The sequence below is a fragment of the Gavia stellata genome, chromosome 2, assembly GCF_030936135.1.
Source record: "Gavia stellata isolate bGavSte3 chromosome 2, bGavSte3.hap2, whole genome shotgun sequence".
Lineage (NCBI taxonomy): Eukaryota > Metazoa > Chordata > Aves > Gaviiformes > Gaviidae > Gavia > Gavia stellata.
In genome coordinates, this window is record NC_082595.1 from 110,890,713 (window position 1) to 110,909,555 (window position 18,843).

An 18,843-nucleotide genomic window follows, 5' to 3' on the forward strand; every position below is an offset into this window, starting at 1 on the left:
CTAAATACAGCATACTTGTAAAATAGGATAAAGTCAATATAAGCTTTTGTAGCCAGCTTTCTTCTTCCCTTCTCTCTATTTCTCTTTCTGACATACAATACTCTTAAATGTCTGAATGAGATCTCTGCCTGCTTAAAATGATTGGCATTTTTTATTCTGTACTTGTGTCCCTGCAACTATCACAATGCAATTATGTGGAGGCAGGATTATTAAGGCTGAAAACATACACTGAAAACAAGGAGTAGAGTGTCTGTGAGAGAAGAATGATCAAAACTGTACTAGGAACTTTTTCCTCAGAATTTTTGGAGAGAAAGTGACTGTCTAAATATGCATTTAACTTATGAATATTTACACTTGTTAATGACTGACTGTGTTCTCTGTGCAGATCCCTCACAACTCTTGGGCTGGTTATTTCTGCCCTGGCAGATCAGGCTGCTGGCAAGAACAAGAACAAATTTGTTCCTTATCGTGATTCTGTGCTCACTTGGTTACTTAAAGTAAGTACTCTGATCTTGTTTTTTTTAAAGAGAAATAAAAGGGAGGAAAAGGGGAGAAGAGTCCTATTCAATGAAGTAAAATGCTGTTCTTCTGCCTTGTTCTCTGGTTTTGATGTTAACCATAATTGTCTTTGGAAGATTAGCTTGGATGTAAGCCGTTAGTATCTCTACAGACTAAATATGTTCCCTGTCTTCTGTTGACCTGTAGCACCTGAAGAATAATGAACTTGAAAAATAAAATAAAATAAAAAGCATTATCTTTTATGGGTCAGTTTACATACGGCTTCACACACAACCTTGGGACTAATTTAATTTGAGCTATTGCCACATGCAACTGAGTTTTATATACTGGCATGGTTAGCTTTGAAGATTTTGATCCTTTTCCTAATTTTCTAATATATTTGTCAATATAATCTACTTTTGTCAGCAGAATATAATTGCAGAGCATTATCCCAGTTACAGTCTGAGGAACAGGTCAGAAGACTTTGTACATCATATTCATGTGAAATGAGCAGTTAAATAATTTTCTGTACTGCATGGGACTCTATTTGGCATTATTTTGCGGGGAAAAGAGTATCATAATGGCACGTGGATGAAGATCTGTAAGGTCTAAATGAAAAAAACAAATTGTTAAACATGAGTTTTATGTATGTCAAATTAAAAGGCAAGCTTTTGTTTTTGTTGTTCTTGCCACTTCCGAGATACAGTGGCTGTAAAGCGTGGTAGCCTGATGACAGAAAATCTTGGGAGTGCAAGTTTGATTCTAGGTATAGTTGTCATCTGTATTTCTCCTGTTCTCTGAAAGAGTGGCAAGCACAAATGTAGCCACTGCTATCTGTAAAAAGCTTGCCTGCTAGCAAAGGTGGCTTGTCTTTCTTTTTCTTATTTTGCCTGGTGCAGCTTGAGTGGTCTTGATTCCCTTGGATTTTGAAGGATTATTGAATTAGGTGTCATATGTAGATTACTTCAGTTTCATTTTTATAACCTGTCATTTTGTTAAAATTTTTCTCTTTCATCATTTGATTGCCAGGATGTTTCGTAACCATGTCTCATAGAAATACTAGCTTACCAAGTTTCCTTTTGTCTCTTGTGCTCTGTTTTATTGTTATCAAGGAGCAACTAAGATATTTGTTAGTAGAAAGATATAATCTGGGAAGAAACTGATTTTTGGCACCACCAGCCTTTCTTTGTCCTCTTACTTTTGTAGGTGCTCTGGCTAGATTTTGTTGTTTTGGATACTCTGCTGTGCTTCCCCACCCATTCTTAGCAATGTTTTTAGATGTTGTTTGAATTTGATGTCCCTGTGATTTAACTGCACATGTGGAAAGAAAAAGAAAAAGTTACTTGCAGGTTATACAGAGGTGTGGAGATTAAAAAAGATGTTTTCCTTAAGCAGCTTGGAAAACAAAGTTGACTTCAGTGCTTAAGTAAAATAAAATCTCTACTCATGTAACCCCTTGACACCACAAGCCTTCATTTTTCTCCGTGCTGTCTTTTAATGAACCTTTTAGCATGACTACTGTGAAATGATTTATCTCTTCTCCCCGATGTAAACATCACAGATACTCGACATCAAATAGTACAGTCACGAGGGCTACATAATAATCAGAATGGCATAACAGAAATAGTGTTTGTGCTTTTGTACAGTAAAATAAACCCTCATTTCACAGTGTTCCTTGCTCTAAGACTTTTTTAGTGTTTAAATATATTTTTGCTTCTATATATTTACACTGAGTTTTTACTCTAATTAAACAAGTGGGTTTTGGCTCTCTGCAAAGATGGGAACAAAACCAGCATGCAGCTTGCTTCAGTTTGCTGCAGTGGCATGTGTGCTTGGGTTCCTGATGTGGCTGTAATAGTCTGAGCAAGCAGAGTGGAAACTTTTCTAACGAATTTCCAGCGTTGTTGTTAGAATTAGTTATGCTGTTCCATTTCTAAACAAATCCAGCAAGCAGACTGAAATTCCTGTTCAGCACCTGTCTGATGCATTGTAGCTACGATGACGATGGCCATACACAGCACATGCTTTAGCTCAGAAATAGAAGCGTACTTTTGTTCTGCCTTCTTTCAAGCAAACCTTCTTTGTGTCTTTAACATCCAGCTATGTTAAGTGCAAACAAAAGGTTTGGGGCTTTTGGATTTTTTACAAACAAGCTCATTGAAGAGAAGCTTGATTTTGAAAGGGGAAAATTTAAACATTTTTTAAATTAAGGATCAAAGGAGGGATTTATTCGTTTAAAGAAGCCTGTTTGTAGAAGCCATGAGATGGCGGGCTATCTTTCTCTCTAGCTTTCAACTTTTAATTATGATTCCAAAGTGGATTAAATGTGTTCTGACACTAGGAATATCTGTTATACAGAGTCTCTCCACAAATCTGAGAAACCAGTAGAGTCCAGGAGGTCTCAAGATCTAACAATTTGTCTTAAATTTTGTTGAGGATCTTTAGATGAAAGTACCAGGTGAAAAATATTATTGCAAGAGGAGACTTGAAGAGTGGTGTCAGGTTATGTGTGGGAAGCAGAATAGCTTATCAACTCTTTAGCCTCTTGGTTTTATCTAATTCTATTGAGACAAACATCTCATTTTCCCATTTTCTTCAGAAGCCCTGTGTGTGTTACTGATGGCTGCTTTTAAAAAATATAATTGTGAATCTTTACATTGTAAGTTCTTTTCTCAGTAATCTTGGTGCTAGAGAAGACCATGCTAGTTTAGTCTTAGAAATAACTAAACACATTTATTTCCACTCTGTGTCTCTCTCTATCACGTGCAATCCCAGCCTTTCCAGCGTAATTTGCAGATGCTGTCTTCACTAATGAGAGGCTTGCTTACCATTCGTCTACCTTTCTTGCTTAACATTAAAGAAACCAGTGAAATCAGCACAGCGGTTTTATGTATAAAACTTTATTGGACAGTCTGGCATTGGGCTTGAATAGCCACAGTACAAGAGGAACTTTACCCAAGTTATAATGGGTGTTTTGTGAATTACAGTGTATCACTGTAACAGCGTTCTCAGCTGCCTGTACAGCAGAGTTGCAATTCAAATAATGAATTAATCCTATTTTGGAGCTAATTAGTGTGGTGAAGGAGGCTCCCAAAGTGCAAATTGTTAAGGTTTGATTTGGAAGCGGAGTACCTGGCCAGCTCCCTGATAAACTTCATATTTTTTTTTTTTGTTTAGAACAGGGATTGCAGTTAGAGAGTGTCGTTCCTAATTTTTGAAAACTGTTGACGGATTGAAGAAAAGTCCTGGCTTCTGTAGAGCCAGAAATCCCATCGAATGAGCCATGTGCTCTTGTTAGTCTTTTTAAAGTTTTCAGTGGATGCTTTGGGAAAACATTAGTGTGTTAGAGTGGATCCTCCCAAACCATATATTTATTGGAGTAAACATTGGCTGCTCCTCAGATGAGAAAAAAACCCACGCTGGTAGCAGTCAGAAGGCTGTTATTTTCGACTGACTTCTCTATAAATACTCCTACCTGCAAATGCTAACCGTGCTGGTGTACCTCACTGTGCTGAACACTCTACAAATGAAATCATATTCTCTACCGAAAGAGCTAGCAGCCCTTTTGCGTGACCGGAGACAGCAGAGCGCTACCAATGCAGCCGCGAAGCAACATCGGTCTGTGTGGTCAGTGCTTGTCTGACCGCTGAAGCAGCCAGACTGCTGTCAAATTGTTTTAGGCATCATGCAGCCAAAAAGAGAGTCTTAAGGAAATACTTAAAGGGGCGTTTTAATGATTGCTAGGGAAAGCTATGTGTGTGCTTTGTAATTGAAATGGTTAGATGAGCAGCTAATGTAGTCAGATCGTTCTAATGGCAATGCCTGTCCTAGATTTCATGGGTTATTGAAGATGAAGTTAATAGCACGGTTTGTCTCAGAAAGGGGTATTGGGTAAAAAACAAACAAACAAAAAAACCAACCCAAAACTCCCAACCAAACACTAAAAAAAAGATTTGCTGCAAAATTTAAACCAGACTATTTTATCTTTTAGACTGGCCAAAATTGTAAACCACAATTTTACGATCAATAAAAAGATTGAGCGCTTCCTTCCTTCCTTCCCCCACTCCCCTGACACACTGCCTTGCAGGAATGTGGTTTCACACCCTTCTTCTCTGTCAACTAAATTCCAAAAGGGTAATTTCTTACATAACTGGATTTAGATTTGTGAGCTGTGTAAGTGGGCGAAAGGGAAGGGCCCCATTCGGAAATACTTATAAGGATAAATTCAACTATATTGTTTATGAGGAGATCTTTAAATAATTTAAGTACTTATTGAAGACATCTTGCTTCCAGTCTTTAAAATAAGATAATCTGAATTCATCGTGATCTTTCCTGAGCTCCTTCAGTAGTATCTGAGAAGTCTAATGCTGAAGTGCATAAACCTAACCAGAAAAACACAGAAGTAAACCTTCTGAAGCCCTTACTAGGCACCATAAAGCCCAAAGAAGGGACTGTTTTCATTCCTGTTTAAACTAAAAATGATTCTGAAAGCCAAGAATGACATTTCCTAAATGTTCTTAAAAAAAAAAAAAATCTTTGAGAATAACAACTTTCCTTGATTTACACAGCTTTAAAATATTAATTTTAAACTGAGGAGCTCTGACAAAAATGTTTCTGTTACTAGTTGCCCGCATCTATTCCCAGCCCTCGGTTATTATTCGGTGCCTAAGTTCATTGACTGGGTAAAAACCGAAGAAACCTTTTGTTTTAATTTTATAATCTCTATCACTTTCCAGGATAGTCTTGGTGGTAACAGCAAGACTGCCATGGTAGCAACAGTAAGCCCAGCAGCAGACAACTATGATGAGACCCTTTCAACACTGAGGTACGCAGACCGGGCCAAGAACATCGTTAATCATGCTGTGGTGAACGAAGACCCCAACGCTCGCATTATTCGGGAGCTTCGTGAGGAGGTGGAGAAGCTGAGAGAACAGCTCACAAAAGCAGAGGTACAAATTTTAGTCTCGATTAGCCAGTAAGTCCTGTAAACCCCATTGTCAGGACTTTCTTACCCGGCTCTCGAAAATGAATGCCACAAGGAGTTACTACACAGTATCTATGAGAAATCTTCCTTTGTATCGCTTCGTTCCATTTTTCTGTACATCAGTCTTGAAACACGGGTGATAACATGAGATACCAGGTTCTGTCTAAACACCTTGTTGTGCAATCTTGTTTTTGTTGCGAGATACAGATCAAAAGCAAGAGGACATGGAGGCAGGAGTAGGGGTGGAGTCTTAAGATTGTGCAGTTCATAGGCAGAGCTTTGCCTGTGCATTTTAAGAATTCAGTGTGGCTACATCCTGCAAGATGTGAATTCAGTTAAATAATGCTTGCTTACGAGCTTTAATTATTCTAAATTGAATCTCTCTCAGGTGCTAGACAATATTACAAGTATCTGCATAGCTACCTCAGTGAAGTTGTGAAAGGAGCATAGTCTATAAATGTTAGATGAAGGCCAAGAACTAGTGTAATTCTGAGTTCTGTTCTAAAGTGTGGCAAAGCAATGGTGATAAAATTTGACTGTTTTTCAATTCAGAAAAAGTATGATTACAGTATTTGCCTCATGAGGCATGCAGGGCATGCTGGCTGTGGTGTTAGAAATGAGTAGTGAATTTTGGACTGTTCTCATCTGAGCTGCCTAATACGTAAAGCATCCAATAAGTGTATATCAGTTTCTTTAAGGTATCTCAACTTAGATATCTAAAAATTCCTTTTAAAGACAAACCACAGACTTAACAGTACTCTCAGAGATGCAAGTACTCCCTATTTATTTCATTTGTGAGCATTAGTGCCAAAATAATGTCAGCTTTCCAAAGTAATGAAGTAGTGTTTCCTAAATATGAGGTAATAAATACTTTCTTTTCCAAGTATTACAGTCCCACCCTAGTTGTCATCTCAGTGGCATTGACAAAGAGCATGGAAAAAATGGTGTAGTTGGCTAGTAAGAGGCTACACAGTAAGGGTCAAAAGCCACATTCGTCTTGTTGGTTTATTACATTTGTAGCCCATCTAATTGTTCATACAGAAATGTGCATAAATAACTTTTTTAAGTGAACAAAAACATTGACCTGTTATGACAGGTTACATTTTCAAAGCTCATTTCCAAATACAGAAAGTGCCAAGTTGTGGTTTTGGTCTTTTTTTCCTTTTGGTGTCGGTATCCTTTTCTCTCCTAAACAGCTAAGGCAGAACAGAACTTGACAGTTTACTTTTTTTTTTGACAGTTTGCTTCCCCCCCACCCCAGAAGAGTAAGGCATTATCCTCTTTTCCCCTTTTCTTTTTTAATCCACACATTTTGATCTTTTCTTGTCGAAATTAATACCGCATGTTTTTAATTTGTCTGTGCCAAGACCACCAGCTTGTCCTTCCTAAGCTGGGAATTTAAACTAACTGCTTTCGGCAGAGAATCGCACCTGCTGGTCTGGTGTGAATCCGGGCCCATGTATCTGTTGGTTCTATAAGCATTGTAGGGACGGAGGAGAATTACTCATTTTATTAGCTCATTTTACAGCTGAAGTATGTGAAAACATTGAGTAATTTTGCCCCAGGTCCAAATAAATAGACAAACAAGACTTAGACCTTGGGAGTAACTGGGCTTCGCCTTCCTGTCCTGCTCCGTAGCGTCCAGCGCTGATCATGTTTTATCGGTCGTAACAAATCTTTGTTCTGGAGTTTGCCTTGGCTTCGCTTTCCTTCCTGGGTGGAATTCATGTTCCCTTTTACCCTGTATTTAGGTATTTGAGATATTCAACCAGAAAAAGACTACATGGGACACATCAGCTGATAGTTCCTAGACTGTTGTGTCTTGAGGCAGAGGAAACTCCTGTCTTAAAACAGGATTTTCTCCTCCTGGCACTTGCTCCTTTTCTTGAACGAACTGCAGTGTAATGAGGCCACTCTGTTTGATTTGGATTCCTGTGAGGACTTTTGGGGTTTGCGGTAAGGAAATATCTGATGGAGAACGGTGCTTGCATTGTTTAATTGGCATTGTATAAATACCTACCAGCCAAAAAGATTTTCGTCTTGTTAGCAGTAATGAAATAATGATGTAAGGAAGTCCAGAGGCTTCCTGTTCAAGGTAGTACAGGAGGAATACGCCAGTACCGAGCCCAGAGGAACTAAATGTATGTAGTATAAAAATCACAGAATCACACAGAATCACTACGGTTGGAAAAGACCTGTAAGATCATCAAGTCCAACCATCAACCCAACACCACCATGCCCATTAAACAATGTCCCACAGTGCCACGTCCACACGTTCCTTGAACACCTCCAGTGAGGGTGACTCCACCACCTCCCTGGGCAGCTTATTCCAGTGTCTCACCAATGTCGATGTCCTTTCAGTTTTTGAAGTGTCTGATGGGTGGCAGTGGGGTATCTTCTTATTCTCAAGTTAGTCCTTGGGTGGAACGTGGGCCTTTGACTATTTCACAAAACAAAATTAGAGCTGTGATGAATTAGTGAGAAAATTGAATTCCAGTGTCCAGAAGCACATCATAAGGCTTCTTTTGATAATCCTCTCTGTAATATGCATATGTAGAGTTGGATATCCAGAACACCTCGGATACCTTGATATTTGCTATAGAAAGAAAAAAATCACACCCATCAGGCTCTATCAAAATGAACAATAAAAATATTTTGGTGGCGTGGCAGTTTAAGTGGCTGAGACATTAAGTGCCATTTTGAGGGAACGACAGCTGAGATGATGGTGGCTAGCCAGAGCAGCGTATCTTGAGAAACAAGGTTGTTTTAGATACGAGTCATTTGGGATACTCATATTGGTATAGAAATGAGATTAGTTTGCATTTGAATATCTTTGTGCAAATCTGCCAGTATCCTGTAATTGGTTTGCATTGAAGTATATAAATTCCACTTAAGCATCTGTACTTGAAACTAGTTAAACTAACTTTTTGATGGATTCTGCATTTGTATGCAATATGCATTTTAAAATCCCTTTACTTACTGCTAAGTATGCCTTGGAAAATGAATAAAGTTGTTTCCTTTTTTCCCCCATCTGTGTGACAGTGATGTGAAAAAAAGAAAAAACCGAAGCCCAACAAGCTTTCTTGATTTATTTGCTTTTATTTCTGCAGGCTATGAAATCACCAGAATTAAAAGAACGATTGGAGGAATCAGAAAAGTTGATTCAGGAAATGACTGTGACCTGGGAAGAAAAACTAAGAAAAACTGAGGAGATAGCACAGGTTTGCTGCTTTCTTTCCCATCCCCACCTCCCCACCCCCTTTTTTATGAAAAATATGTTTGTTTCCTTTGTCAGTTCATAGAGATTGTCTGAACCTCTCCCCACATTTATGGGTAAGTAGGTCAAGCTTACTGCCCTGTTGAAAAGCTTCACTTAATTCCTGTGATAGCTGGGTGCCTCCCAGATTACTGTTCCAGTGACAATAATAAATTGTCACTGTATGCAAATGGAGAAGTTATTTAAAAAAAATAATAATCCGTGGATGAGAAGATTACAGGGATTTTATATTCTTCAGACAGTAAAATTGTTTGAGAGATGGAGCATCGAGAGCGTTAAATGCAAGGTTACATACAGAGTGCCTCAATACACAAGGCAAAGGGCATTCAGAATATTAAAAAATAGAACTGTTCAGGATCCCTGTGTGTTTTAATACCTCTTACACACTGATACTTAGGGCCTCAGACCATAATTGAATATGATGGTTATGTTGAAAGATTGTGCAGGTCACCACGATTGTTGCATGACACTTCCAATTCTTACCACATAAATGCTGATGTGTGTATTTGCAGTAGGGAGCTTTTGAGGGGGAGGACTACTGAAAGGTGATGAATAGCATGTAATAAATAAGGAGAAAACGGAGCCTCCAATACAAAGCCCTCTTGTAGGTGACACAATCAGAATAGACTGTGTTGACTTTAGTTTTAAAGATCCATTGTAAGAAGTGATGCTTGTGACTATGAGGGCTTCCTGGCTTTCAATGCAGATTTGTACCATGGATTTTCCTCCCTGTGTATAAGGGTGAAAAATAATAATAATAAAAAAATTCTGCTCTCATCCTACACAATAGTTTCTAGACATAGAAACCCTGAGTGTGTGAGGAGGCTGAAAAACTAGAGTAACGGGCTCAACACTACAGACTAAATCTACCTTGATGTTTGCATATAGCTGCTTGCTTTAGCTCTCTTCCTCTTTGTCTCTAAATTTTCGGCATGTTATGATGTTTCAGAGCTGGGAGTTTCATGAGCCTTGCAGCTGTAGAAAAAGAGATTTTTTTTAAAATTTTTTTTTTTCTCAGAGGAGTGATAAGGACTAGTGTTTGTGCGGTGTAAGGCTGTTTTAGGATGGCTTGGAAGCCAGTGGAAGGAACTTTCTGACATCTTCAGTAGGTGTGGTGGGTTGACCCTGGCTGGATGCCAGGTGCCCACCAAGCTGCTCTATCACTCCCCTCCTCAACTGGATAGAGGGAGAAAAATATGACAAAAAGCTTGTGGGTTGAGATAAGGACAGGGAGATCACTCAGCAATTACCATCATGGGCAAAACAGACTCGAATTGGGGAAATTAGTTTAATTTATTGCCAATCAAAATCAGAGTAGGGTAATGAGAAATAAAAACCCCCAAGTCTTAAAACATCTTCCCCCCACCCCTCCCTTCTTCCCAGGCTCAACTTGACTCCTGATTTCTCTACCTCCTCCCTTCCAGCAGCTCAGGGGGTCGGGGAATGGGGGTTGCAGTCAGTTCATCACACGTTGGTTCTGCCACTCCTTCCTCCTCACACTCTTCCCCTGCTCCAGCGTGGGGTCCCTCTCACGGGAAACAGTTCTCCACGAACTTCTCCAACATGGATCCTTCCCACAGGCTGCAGTTCTTCACGAACTGCTCCAGCGTGGGTCCTTTCCACGGGTGCAGTCCTTCAGGAGCAGACTGCTCCAGCGTGGGTCCCCCGTGGGGTCACAAGTCCTGCCAGCAAACCTGCTCCAGCGTGGGCTCCTCTCTCCATGGGGCCACAGCTCCTGCCAGGACCCTGCTCCAGCGTGGGCTTCCCACAGGTCACAGCCTCCTTCGGGCATTCCCCTGCTCCGGCGTGGGGTCCTCCCCAGGCTGCAGGTGGATATCTGCTCCCCCGTGGACCTCCATGGGTGCAGGGCACAGCCTGCCTCACCATGGTCTTCACCAGGGGCTGCCGGGGAACCTCTGCTCCGGCGCCTGGAGCTCCTCCTCCCCTCCTTCTTCACCGACCTTGGTGTCTGCAGGGTTGTTCCTCTCACGTATTCTCACTCATCTCTCCCAGTTGCTGTTGCGCAGCAGTTTTTTTTCCCCTCTTCTTAAATACATTATCCCAGAGGCGCTACCACCATCATCGATGGGCTCAGCTTTGGTCAGCAGCAAGTCCAGCTTGGAGCTGGCTGGCGTCGGCTCTGTCGGACATGGGGGAAGCTTCTAGCAGCTTCTCGCAGAAGCCACCCCTGCAGTCCCCCCACTACCAAAACCTTGCCACGCAAACCCAATACAGTAGGCTTAGGCAGGTCCAAGATTAAAGGCATTTATATCATGGCTTGTCAAGGGATTTTATTTCTGGCCAGCATCCACCAACATCTGTCTGTCAAATTGTAGCAGGGTAGGCAGGTAGGAGGGGGAGATAATTGTAGATCTTTGAGGAAAGGATGATTTCTCATAAAGAATGAGGGCCATCAAAGAGGCAGTTTTTAGAGATGGAGTGGCAATAAGGGTTCAAAGCCTTAAGGACTAACTATGTGAATAGGCAATTTTTCACATTTTCAGTGAGTATTTGATATACTTTTAATGTATTTTGAACGTTTAAGTTAATTAATGTTAGGTCTTGAGCAAAAGTTAATAGAAACGGTCTCATTTTTTTTTAAGTTAATCCTACGAGATTTAGACTGTGGCCCAAGTCCTCCTTTGGGCAACACGTTCTTTATCTCAGTCTGTAGATAATAAGGAATTATGTGAACTTCAGAGCCTGGCACAGATGATCGGAAGAGAGATCTTTGACATCACACTGCAGTGTTTCCTCTGTTCTTTGTTTTCCTCTCTCTCTGTCTCTCTCACACACATACACATGACTTTTCCTTACAAGGACATTATGTTGGTTTTGTAAGTGTGTGGGGAGACAGGGTAGAGAAAATCAGGAGGGAGTTGTGCTTGCTCTTCGTTGCTATTTCAATCTTGATTAGACCTGGTACAACTCCAGTGCTGAACAGAGAATTATACTGAATAGTAAGACATACTAAGTTTTTAAATACAGAGTGATAGGTAAAGGTCAGAACCTTAATAAACATTCCTATATAATGTCTGCTAAATATATTTTTTTTTTTTTTAAGTCTCAGCATCGCAGGGAAGGCCCAGGAGGTCTCTTGTATTTTTTTACTTACTTGTTTTACCCTCCCCTGTTTCTGCTTCCCCCTAGTAATTCTGAGACGCCTCCCATGTTTATTTTTTAAAATTTTGTTTGCTGTGGTGGATAGTGAGTCCCATTTCAGTTTTTGTGTGATCCTGGGAACAAATCTCAACATTTCTGTCTCAATTTTTTTTTTTGTAGAAGAATCTCTTTCTGTTCTTAAGTCAGAAATGTTTAATGTTCCTCTTTCACTGCTCTAGTCTTCACCCAAACACTTCCCTTTGAAAGATGTACATTTTTGCACAGTAATGCTTTGTTGTTGAATTCTATGAAGTCTATTGACAAGAACAAAACACCATCCAAAATGCTACTATTCTTGTTCAGCAGGAAGTGTTATTTGCATTACTTAAATAGCAGGTTGCCAGTTTTTTTGTCATTTTGATTGCTCTGGAATAAAAGATAGACATGGAGCTTGACTTGGCAGGGATTTAACTTGTTGCTTTTTAGCTCAAAAGAGAAAATAAGGGCTCTAGAGATGTCTTTGTGGTAGTGTTTTGCTGTTTCAGTGAGGTCATGGAGAAGCTCCTACAGTACTACAGTGTGCTGCTCTCAGCTCTTTTCATTTTTCACTAGGAAGATGCAACAACTCTGTGAGACTATAGCACATAGCCCTCTGAGACCAGAGTGGGAGGACAAGAGAAATTACTGATCAAAGCTTGATATAATTACAGCTTTTGTGTCTAATCGATTGCAGAAGAGTTCCCTTTTTCAGAAGTAGCTGCCCATCGTTTTGTCTTGTGGCTTTGGCAGATAGGAATGCATTTCCGAAGGGCTGTACATCAATCAGCTTAATTTTTTGATGGCTACTCTCTTGCAGGAGCGTCAGAAACAGTTGGAAAGTCTTGGCATATCTCTTCAGTCTTCTGGAATAAAAGTTGGGGATAATAAGTGCTTCCTGGTTAATTTGAATGCAGATCCAGCTCTGAATGAACTTCTGGTATACTATTTAAAGGTAAAAATAAACATCTATATCTATATACACACACAAATATATTTTTTTAAAAAACAGAAGTGGGCTTCTAATGCCGTTGGCAGAGATGTATTTAATGTTACATAAACTGCATACCTAAAGTATTCTCTGATACTCCCTGCCTCATTAAAAATAATATGAGTACAACCTTTTTATTTCAAATTCAATTCTTTGTATCAGAGTAAGGTTTGGGGGTTTTATGTTTTTGTTCTGGTTTTTAAAAGAAATTCAGAGATGCTCTCTTTTATAAACTGTCTTCTGTTTTTTTATGCCAGCTTTCAGAAGGTTTTACCCAGAAAAGTGTTTTATCTGGGTGTATCAGTAATCAGCTCGTTTCTACATGTGTAGTACTGACTTCAGTTTATAAAAAGTGTTTTTATTCCTCTTCATGCAACTTGCCATGAGTGAAAATCAAGTTCTGTTCTGCCTCAGCACTTCTGCTGATGTGCAGTCCCTGTTACTGATGTTAAACATAAAATGTGTAACGTGACTTTTGGACTCTGTACTGAAACGTTTGAGCAGTTTATTCTAGTTTAACAAACTGTAGATGTGATCCGGAGTCGGGAGAAGAAACGAGATACAACCATTTTTAAGTGACATTTTAGAATACAAGTTCTAAAAACTTAGTAGTGTAAGAACGTTGGCGGTTTGAGCTTCACATTAAATCATTCTCTTCTCTTTGAAGTGGTCTGTAGTAACTCTCAAACTAGCCACAGAATTAGCAATCGGGCTGAAAGATGGTTTTGGTTTAGTCGGTCTTAGGAAATACGTGATCCTCTTTGATATCAGTCATAGTTGCTCTGTGATATCTCAGTGAAAGCAAGGGAAAGAACTTTCTCAATGTTGTATCTGCTAAAAAATGTTAAAAAGGACCAAAGAGCTGAGCTGAGGTTTTGGGAGCAGAGCTGAATCCCTTCCAGGCGCCTTGCACGTAGGTGTCCGGAGTGTGACTCAAGCTGCTAAATCAGCCTCCACACTGACAGCTATTGAAGGAGAGCTGACTTCTGTGGTGTTCATTGTGAACACATGACAAGAGTACACTGAAGACAAAGCCTGCTCAGAAAACAGTCTTGGCCCATCAGTACCAGCAGAAAGGTCTCAGGTGGTACTGTGCTACTTTCCGTTTCTAGAGAAAACCCCTTTGCATGGGGTAGATTTTGTGTGTTTCAGTTAGTATTTATTTATATTTTTTATAATGCACATTCGTTTTGGTGTAGAAATCCCTGTGCTTTGAAATTTTTTCGATAAAATGACTTACACCTGTTTTGCCTAAAATTCTGAGGTTAAACTCTCTTGCTTCTCAGAGTAAATATCTTGCCCACATTCTCTTTAATGTTGAGCTGCATATGTACTAGTTCTTATAAGAACCAAAGAACAACTTGATCTGACTTATCTAAACTATTGTATCTGTTCCTAAAAATTGCTCGGAGATGCCTAAAAAAGAAATGGATGAACTGGCGCATGTGTGGAGTGATCATTCCTCTGCCAAATCCCTCATGCCTCGAGTACTTCAGGAATTTCCTAAGTCGTTGGATGATCTAGGTGGAACCTGCATAATAGCCATGGGTCTAACCACTGTGAACCTGTCTTAATTCCTCTTTGAACTCCTTTGTACTTTTGGCTTCTACAACAACCCGAGGCACTGAATTCCACAATTAAGTTATAGAAACCTCTTCATCTTCGGATTTAACTGTTGCCTGTAAACTTTCCTGAGTGCTCCCTACTCGTTACTGTAAGACAAAGCGAGGATTTGCTTGCAATGTTTCATTCTCCTTTTTCCCTCTAAGGGAAGTATTGAACAGCTTTCAAATTTTGGAACTAGATGACAAGATGTATCCAGAAGGAGAATGGATGAGTTAGAACTGTGAACTTCTGCAATCCGTTGCTAACATCTTAATTAATTTTTCCCAGGAGCACACGTTAATAGGCTCAGACAACTCTCAAGATATCCAGCTGTGTGGAATGGGAATTCTTCCTGAACACTGTATTATAGACATCACTCCAGAAGGACAGGTTATGTTAACACCTCAAAAAAATACTAGGTAAAGGAATAAAATACAGCTCCAGTTGTATAATAATTGTAGTTTTATCTAGTATTTTATGATTAGTGGTGCAAAAAGATAATTAAAAAATAAACTTTTCTATGTATTCTGAAGTTAGAAAATTCTACTTCTTGTATCCTACTTTTATATTTTAATTGTCGTCTACCCCTCTGTCAATTCATATCTTTTTTTCTAAAGAGATTTCTTCCAGTGATGGTGTTTGTAGTCTAAGTTTTCAAAGAGAGGGTGAGTAAATTGCAAATACTTTCAGCAAGTAGATACTCACTGATTTGCAGTAACTGTTGTAACTCTATCCAAATTTGAATTAATTTTCTAGGAAATCTGTTGATATGCAAAGAGCTGATGAAGCATTTGTTGCTTTATTTGATTAAGTAGCAGTACTTGAAAAGCAGATGGTATATTCAAATTGATCACAAAATGGCATGCACCGTCAGCATCTCCAATAATTTATTGTTAGATACACAAAATTCAGGAATTTCATGTTTAGCTTGAGATGTAGTTGATCCTGCTTTGAGCAGGAGATTGGACTGGATGACATCCTGAGATTCCCTTAAATTTGAGTTATGCTATGATCCTATTTTCAGACTTAATGTGACTCTGAAATAAAAGTAGTTTCTGATTAATCTTACTAGTTTATTGTTTTTAAGCTATTTATATAGCAAAGTTCTCTGTCTTATTCAAATGTTTCTATTTTGTGTCTGTATTTCAAAGTAATGTGAAAAGTGTTTATTTCCAGTAACATCATCTTTTTTCAGGCCCCTTGTTTTTAAGCTCTAATTGTACTCCCCAGACATAGCTGTCATAATATCTATCCAAAAGTACTGAACTCAATAAGCATAATAATCAAAAGAAGCTGAGTTTGAGGAGTTTATGAAACAGCACAGGGTAGGTGAATGAAGTTCCTGGGGATATTTTGCCTGTTTGCAACCCGCAAACCTGTTCTCCTACCTTAACTAGTTACAGTAAAGTAGTACTGGAAAAAAAATGAAGCCTTACATAAATGCATTTGCTTTAGATTTTTACCTTTTCACAGGACGTTCGTAAATGGTTCTGCTGTCGTGTGTCCTATCCAGCTACATCATGGAGACAGAATACTGTGGGGAAACAACCACTTCTTCAGGTACAAAAGATACTAAAGAAATTGTAAGTTTGCGCCAACTTTGTTTTACCATAAGGTGTAAGGAAAGATGACAGTGGAGCGTTCAGGCTGCAGGAGGAGGTGATTTCTTTTTCATTGGGATTCTAAAGGGGATGCTGACATTTGGCTGTTCTTGAATGCCAGATGTCGTAGCAACTGTACATGATTGTAGTTTCAGAGCAATAGGCTGACTTAACTTCTTGTATTTTCAAGGGACCGTAACCTTGCTGATGAGGACCTTACTGTAGTTATCAGTACCATTATCTCACTGAAGAGGTTTAATTTTTGAGGTGGTAACTTTAATGTGGATCGGTACCACATTAATATCAAGTACTTTCTCTTCCACCGTGAAAATATTACACCCAAGCTTTGACTTGGATAGGCTGCCTTTTGGATTTGGCAGCTAAGGTGTTAGGTTTTTGACCTATGTTATCCAGTGATCCGGATCTTACAAGGGCTCTGTGTTCTCTGTTCCCTGGAGTTCCAGCTCCAGTCATACCTGAGACCTTCCTGTATCAGGCAGAATCACTGGCAGAAGTTTTCTGTGAAAGACTATTCTTGAAATCCTCTGTGTCTGGTCTGAAGTACCTTAAAGATCAGTGGATTTAAATAATAATCTAAAACTTAATTGTTTTCTTTTATGCTTGAAAGAAGAATCTGCATAAAAAGTGGGATATAATTTCATTATTGCCTTTAAATTATTTGGATATGGGATGACTGAAAAAATTCATAGTTGTCTAAACTATATGATTAGTAATATCAGGTACTCTCTATTACTGGAGTGTAGAATGGATTAGTTAGTTTGCCTTGAACTCCCCTGTTTACCGTGAGGAAAACTACGCTCACGGGACATCAACAAATTTTGAAAGGGGAAAAAAATCTACCGATCTGGGTAATCTACTTAATTTTAATAATCTTTGAAAGCAACCCTTTGTTTCAAATTTGAGCAATTAATAGTTCTTTAAAAAAGTTCCTCTTATTTAAAGGCTGAATTTGCCAAAGAAGAAAAAGAAGGCAGATCATGAGGATGAAGAACGAGATAACTCTATGAAGTGCAGTAATAGTGTTGAGCAGCTGGACATAGATGGAGACAATTCCAGTGAAGTGTCTAGTGAGATTAACTTCAGCTATGAATACGCCCAGATGGAAGTCACTATGAAGGCACTTGGTAGTAATGGTAAGAAGCAGCAGAAATTGTTGGAAATGGGTACAGAATATGAGGTTACATCTTCGGGGACTCTTAACCGCAGACTTTTTCCCTTATAACTTCCTACTGGAGAATTTTTCTTGTGAATGACTCATCGTAGCCATTTTAGCACTTGAGGGGGAAGAAAACCACCACAGAATATTTTGTTTGGCAGTTCTTGTTGAGGAAAAAGCCAAAACTGGAATACTGGTGGAACTGCAGCCTCAAATCAAAGTGTTTTCACTTTGTTGTTTATTTTTCTTGTGTTCTGTCTCACTCGGGCATTAACTGTAGTGATTACTATCTCTGAAACCATGTTCCTCAGTTTTTGCGGTCTTATGTAGCTGTCCCAGAACGGCATTATTTTGGGAAACAGGAGGAAGTTCGGTTTTTTCAGCTTGGTCTTTCCCTTTTCTCAGTTCTCTTAAATCATCCATCCAGTCTGTTCTGTACATGTTTATTTCACTCTGCAGTTGAGCAGCATTTTTTTTTTAATATGCATTACAGCAAAAATATAATCTCTTCCTCCTTCTATATGCTAACTATGTTTACTCTCCAGGGCGTTCTTCACCATGGATTTCAGTGGCTACTGCAGTCCCTAACGTGGATAACTGCAGATATAGAATTGGGATGGGAAGTACCAAATAATAGTAATTTGTGCCTTGCTCAAGGTCATGGAGCATATCTGCAGCAGAACGTGGGAAAGATCTTGTATTTGGGAGTCCGCTGTCTCTGCCCCATATTCATTATGTGATTGTTTCCATTTAATTTTATGATTAGCAGGTATTTGACCCCCAAAAGTACTAGCTGCTTTGTTTTCAACATCTGCTTAGATCCAATGCAGTCAATCTTGCAAAGCCTGGAGCAGCAACACGAAGAGGAGAAGAGATCTGCGCTTGAACGACAGAGACTGATGTATGAACATGAACTGGAGCAATTGCGAAGGCGACTGTCGCCAGAGAAGCAGCATTTCCGCAGCATGGACAGGTTCTCCTTTCATTCTCCCAGCGCTCAGCAGCGCATACGGCAGTGGGCGGAGGAGAGGTGGGTAATCAAATCGGACCATCAGGAGTGTTCATTTAAAGTTCTTCGGTGCTAGTGAATTTTGCAAGATTTTAATTGCATTGCACACCTCTGCCAAATTTCTGAGAGGACTCCTGCAGGGGGTTGGGGAGGACAGAGTGAAAATACCAGTCTAAGAACAATCAGGCCTATAATGCTAGAAAAGATGAGAAAGAATGAGTGCCTGCTTTGTTGTTCAGGAGAAACTCTGTCCTGATCGGCAACAAATTTGACTAAAGGTGAGTGATTGGAAGAAATTTTGGGACCCCTCCATGAGTTTGTTCTTCTGTGGATCATGACGCAGCTGCTGGGAAGGTTGTTTTTCCTCTTGATTCACATCCATCTGTCTGACCTGGGCAGGTCCTGGCAACCAGAAGAGCGCAGAAAGAAGAGGGAGTAAGAGGAGGATACAAAGAATTTTGATCCAGAGCATTGCAAAAACTGTTTAGTAACCACAGAGGGGCCACTGTCCTCTTTGCCTCTTGTAGGCAATTGCATTGAGGTTATTTACTTCAGCCTGTAAA

At 39.6% G+C, this 18,843-nt stretch overlaps 1 protein-coding gene across 1 annotated transcript in view; it reads left to right on the plus strand.

Moving 5' to 3' along the window:
• Positions 1-18,843, plus strand: part of KIF13B (kinesin family member 13B) — a 125,394-nt gene that overhangs the window by 60,441 nt on the left and 46,110 nt on the right. Inside the window, exons 10-17 of the mRNA XM_059832010.1 lie at positions 386-497; positions 5,235-5,447; positions 8,593-8,703; positions 12,718-12,852; positions 14,782-14,912; positions 15,967-16,053; positions 17,058-17,248; positions 18,091-18,301. Of these exons, the coding sequence (XP_059687993.1) occupies positions 386-497; positions 5,235-5,447; positions 8,593-8,703; positions 12,718-12,852; positions 14,782-14,912; positions 15,967-16,053; positions 17,058-17,248; positions 18,091-18,301 (1,191 nt within the window). The remainder of the gene's footprint in view (positions 1-385; positions 498-5,234; positions 5,448-8,592; positions 8,704-12,717; positions 12,853-14,781; positions 14,913-15,966; positions 16,054-17,057; positions 17,249-18,090; positions 18,302-18,843) is intronic.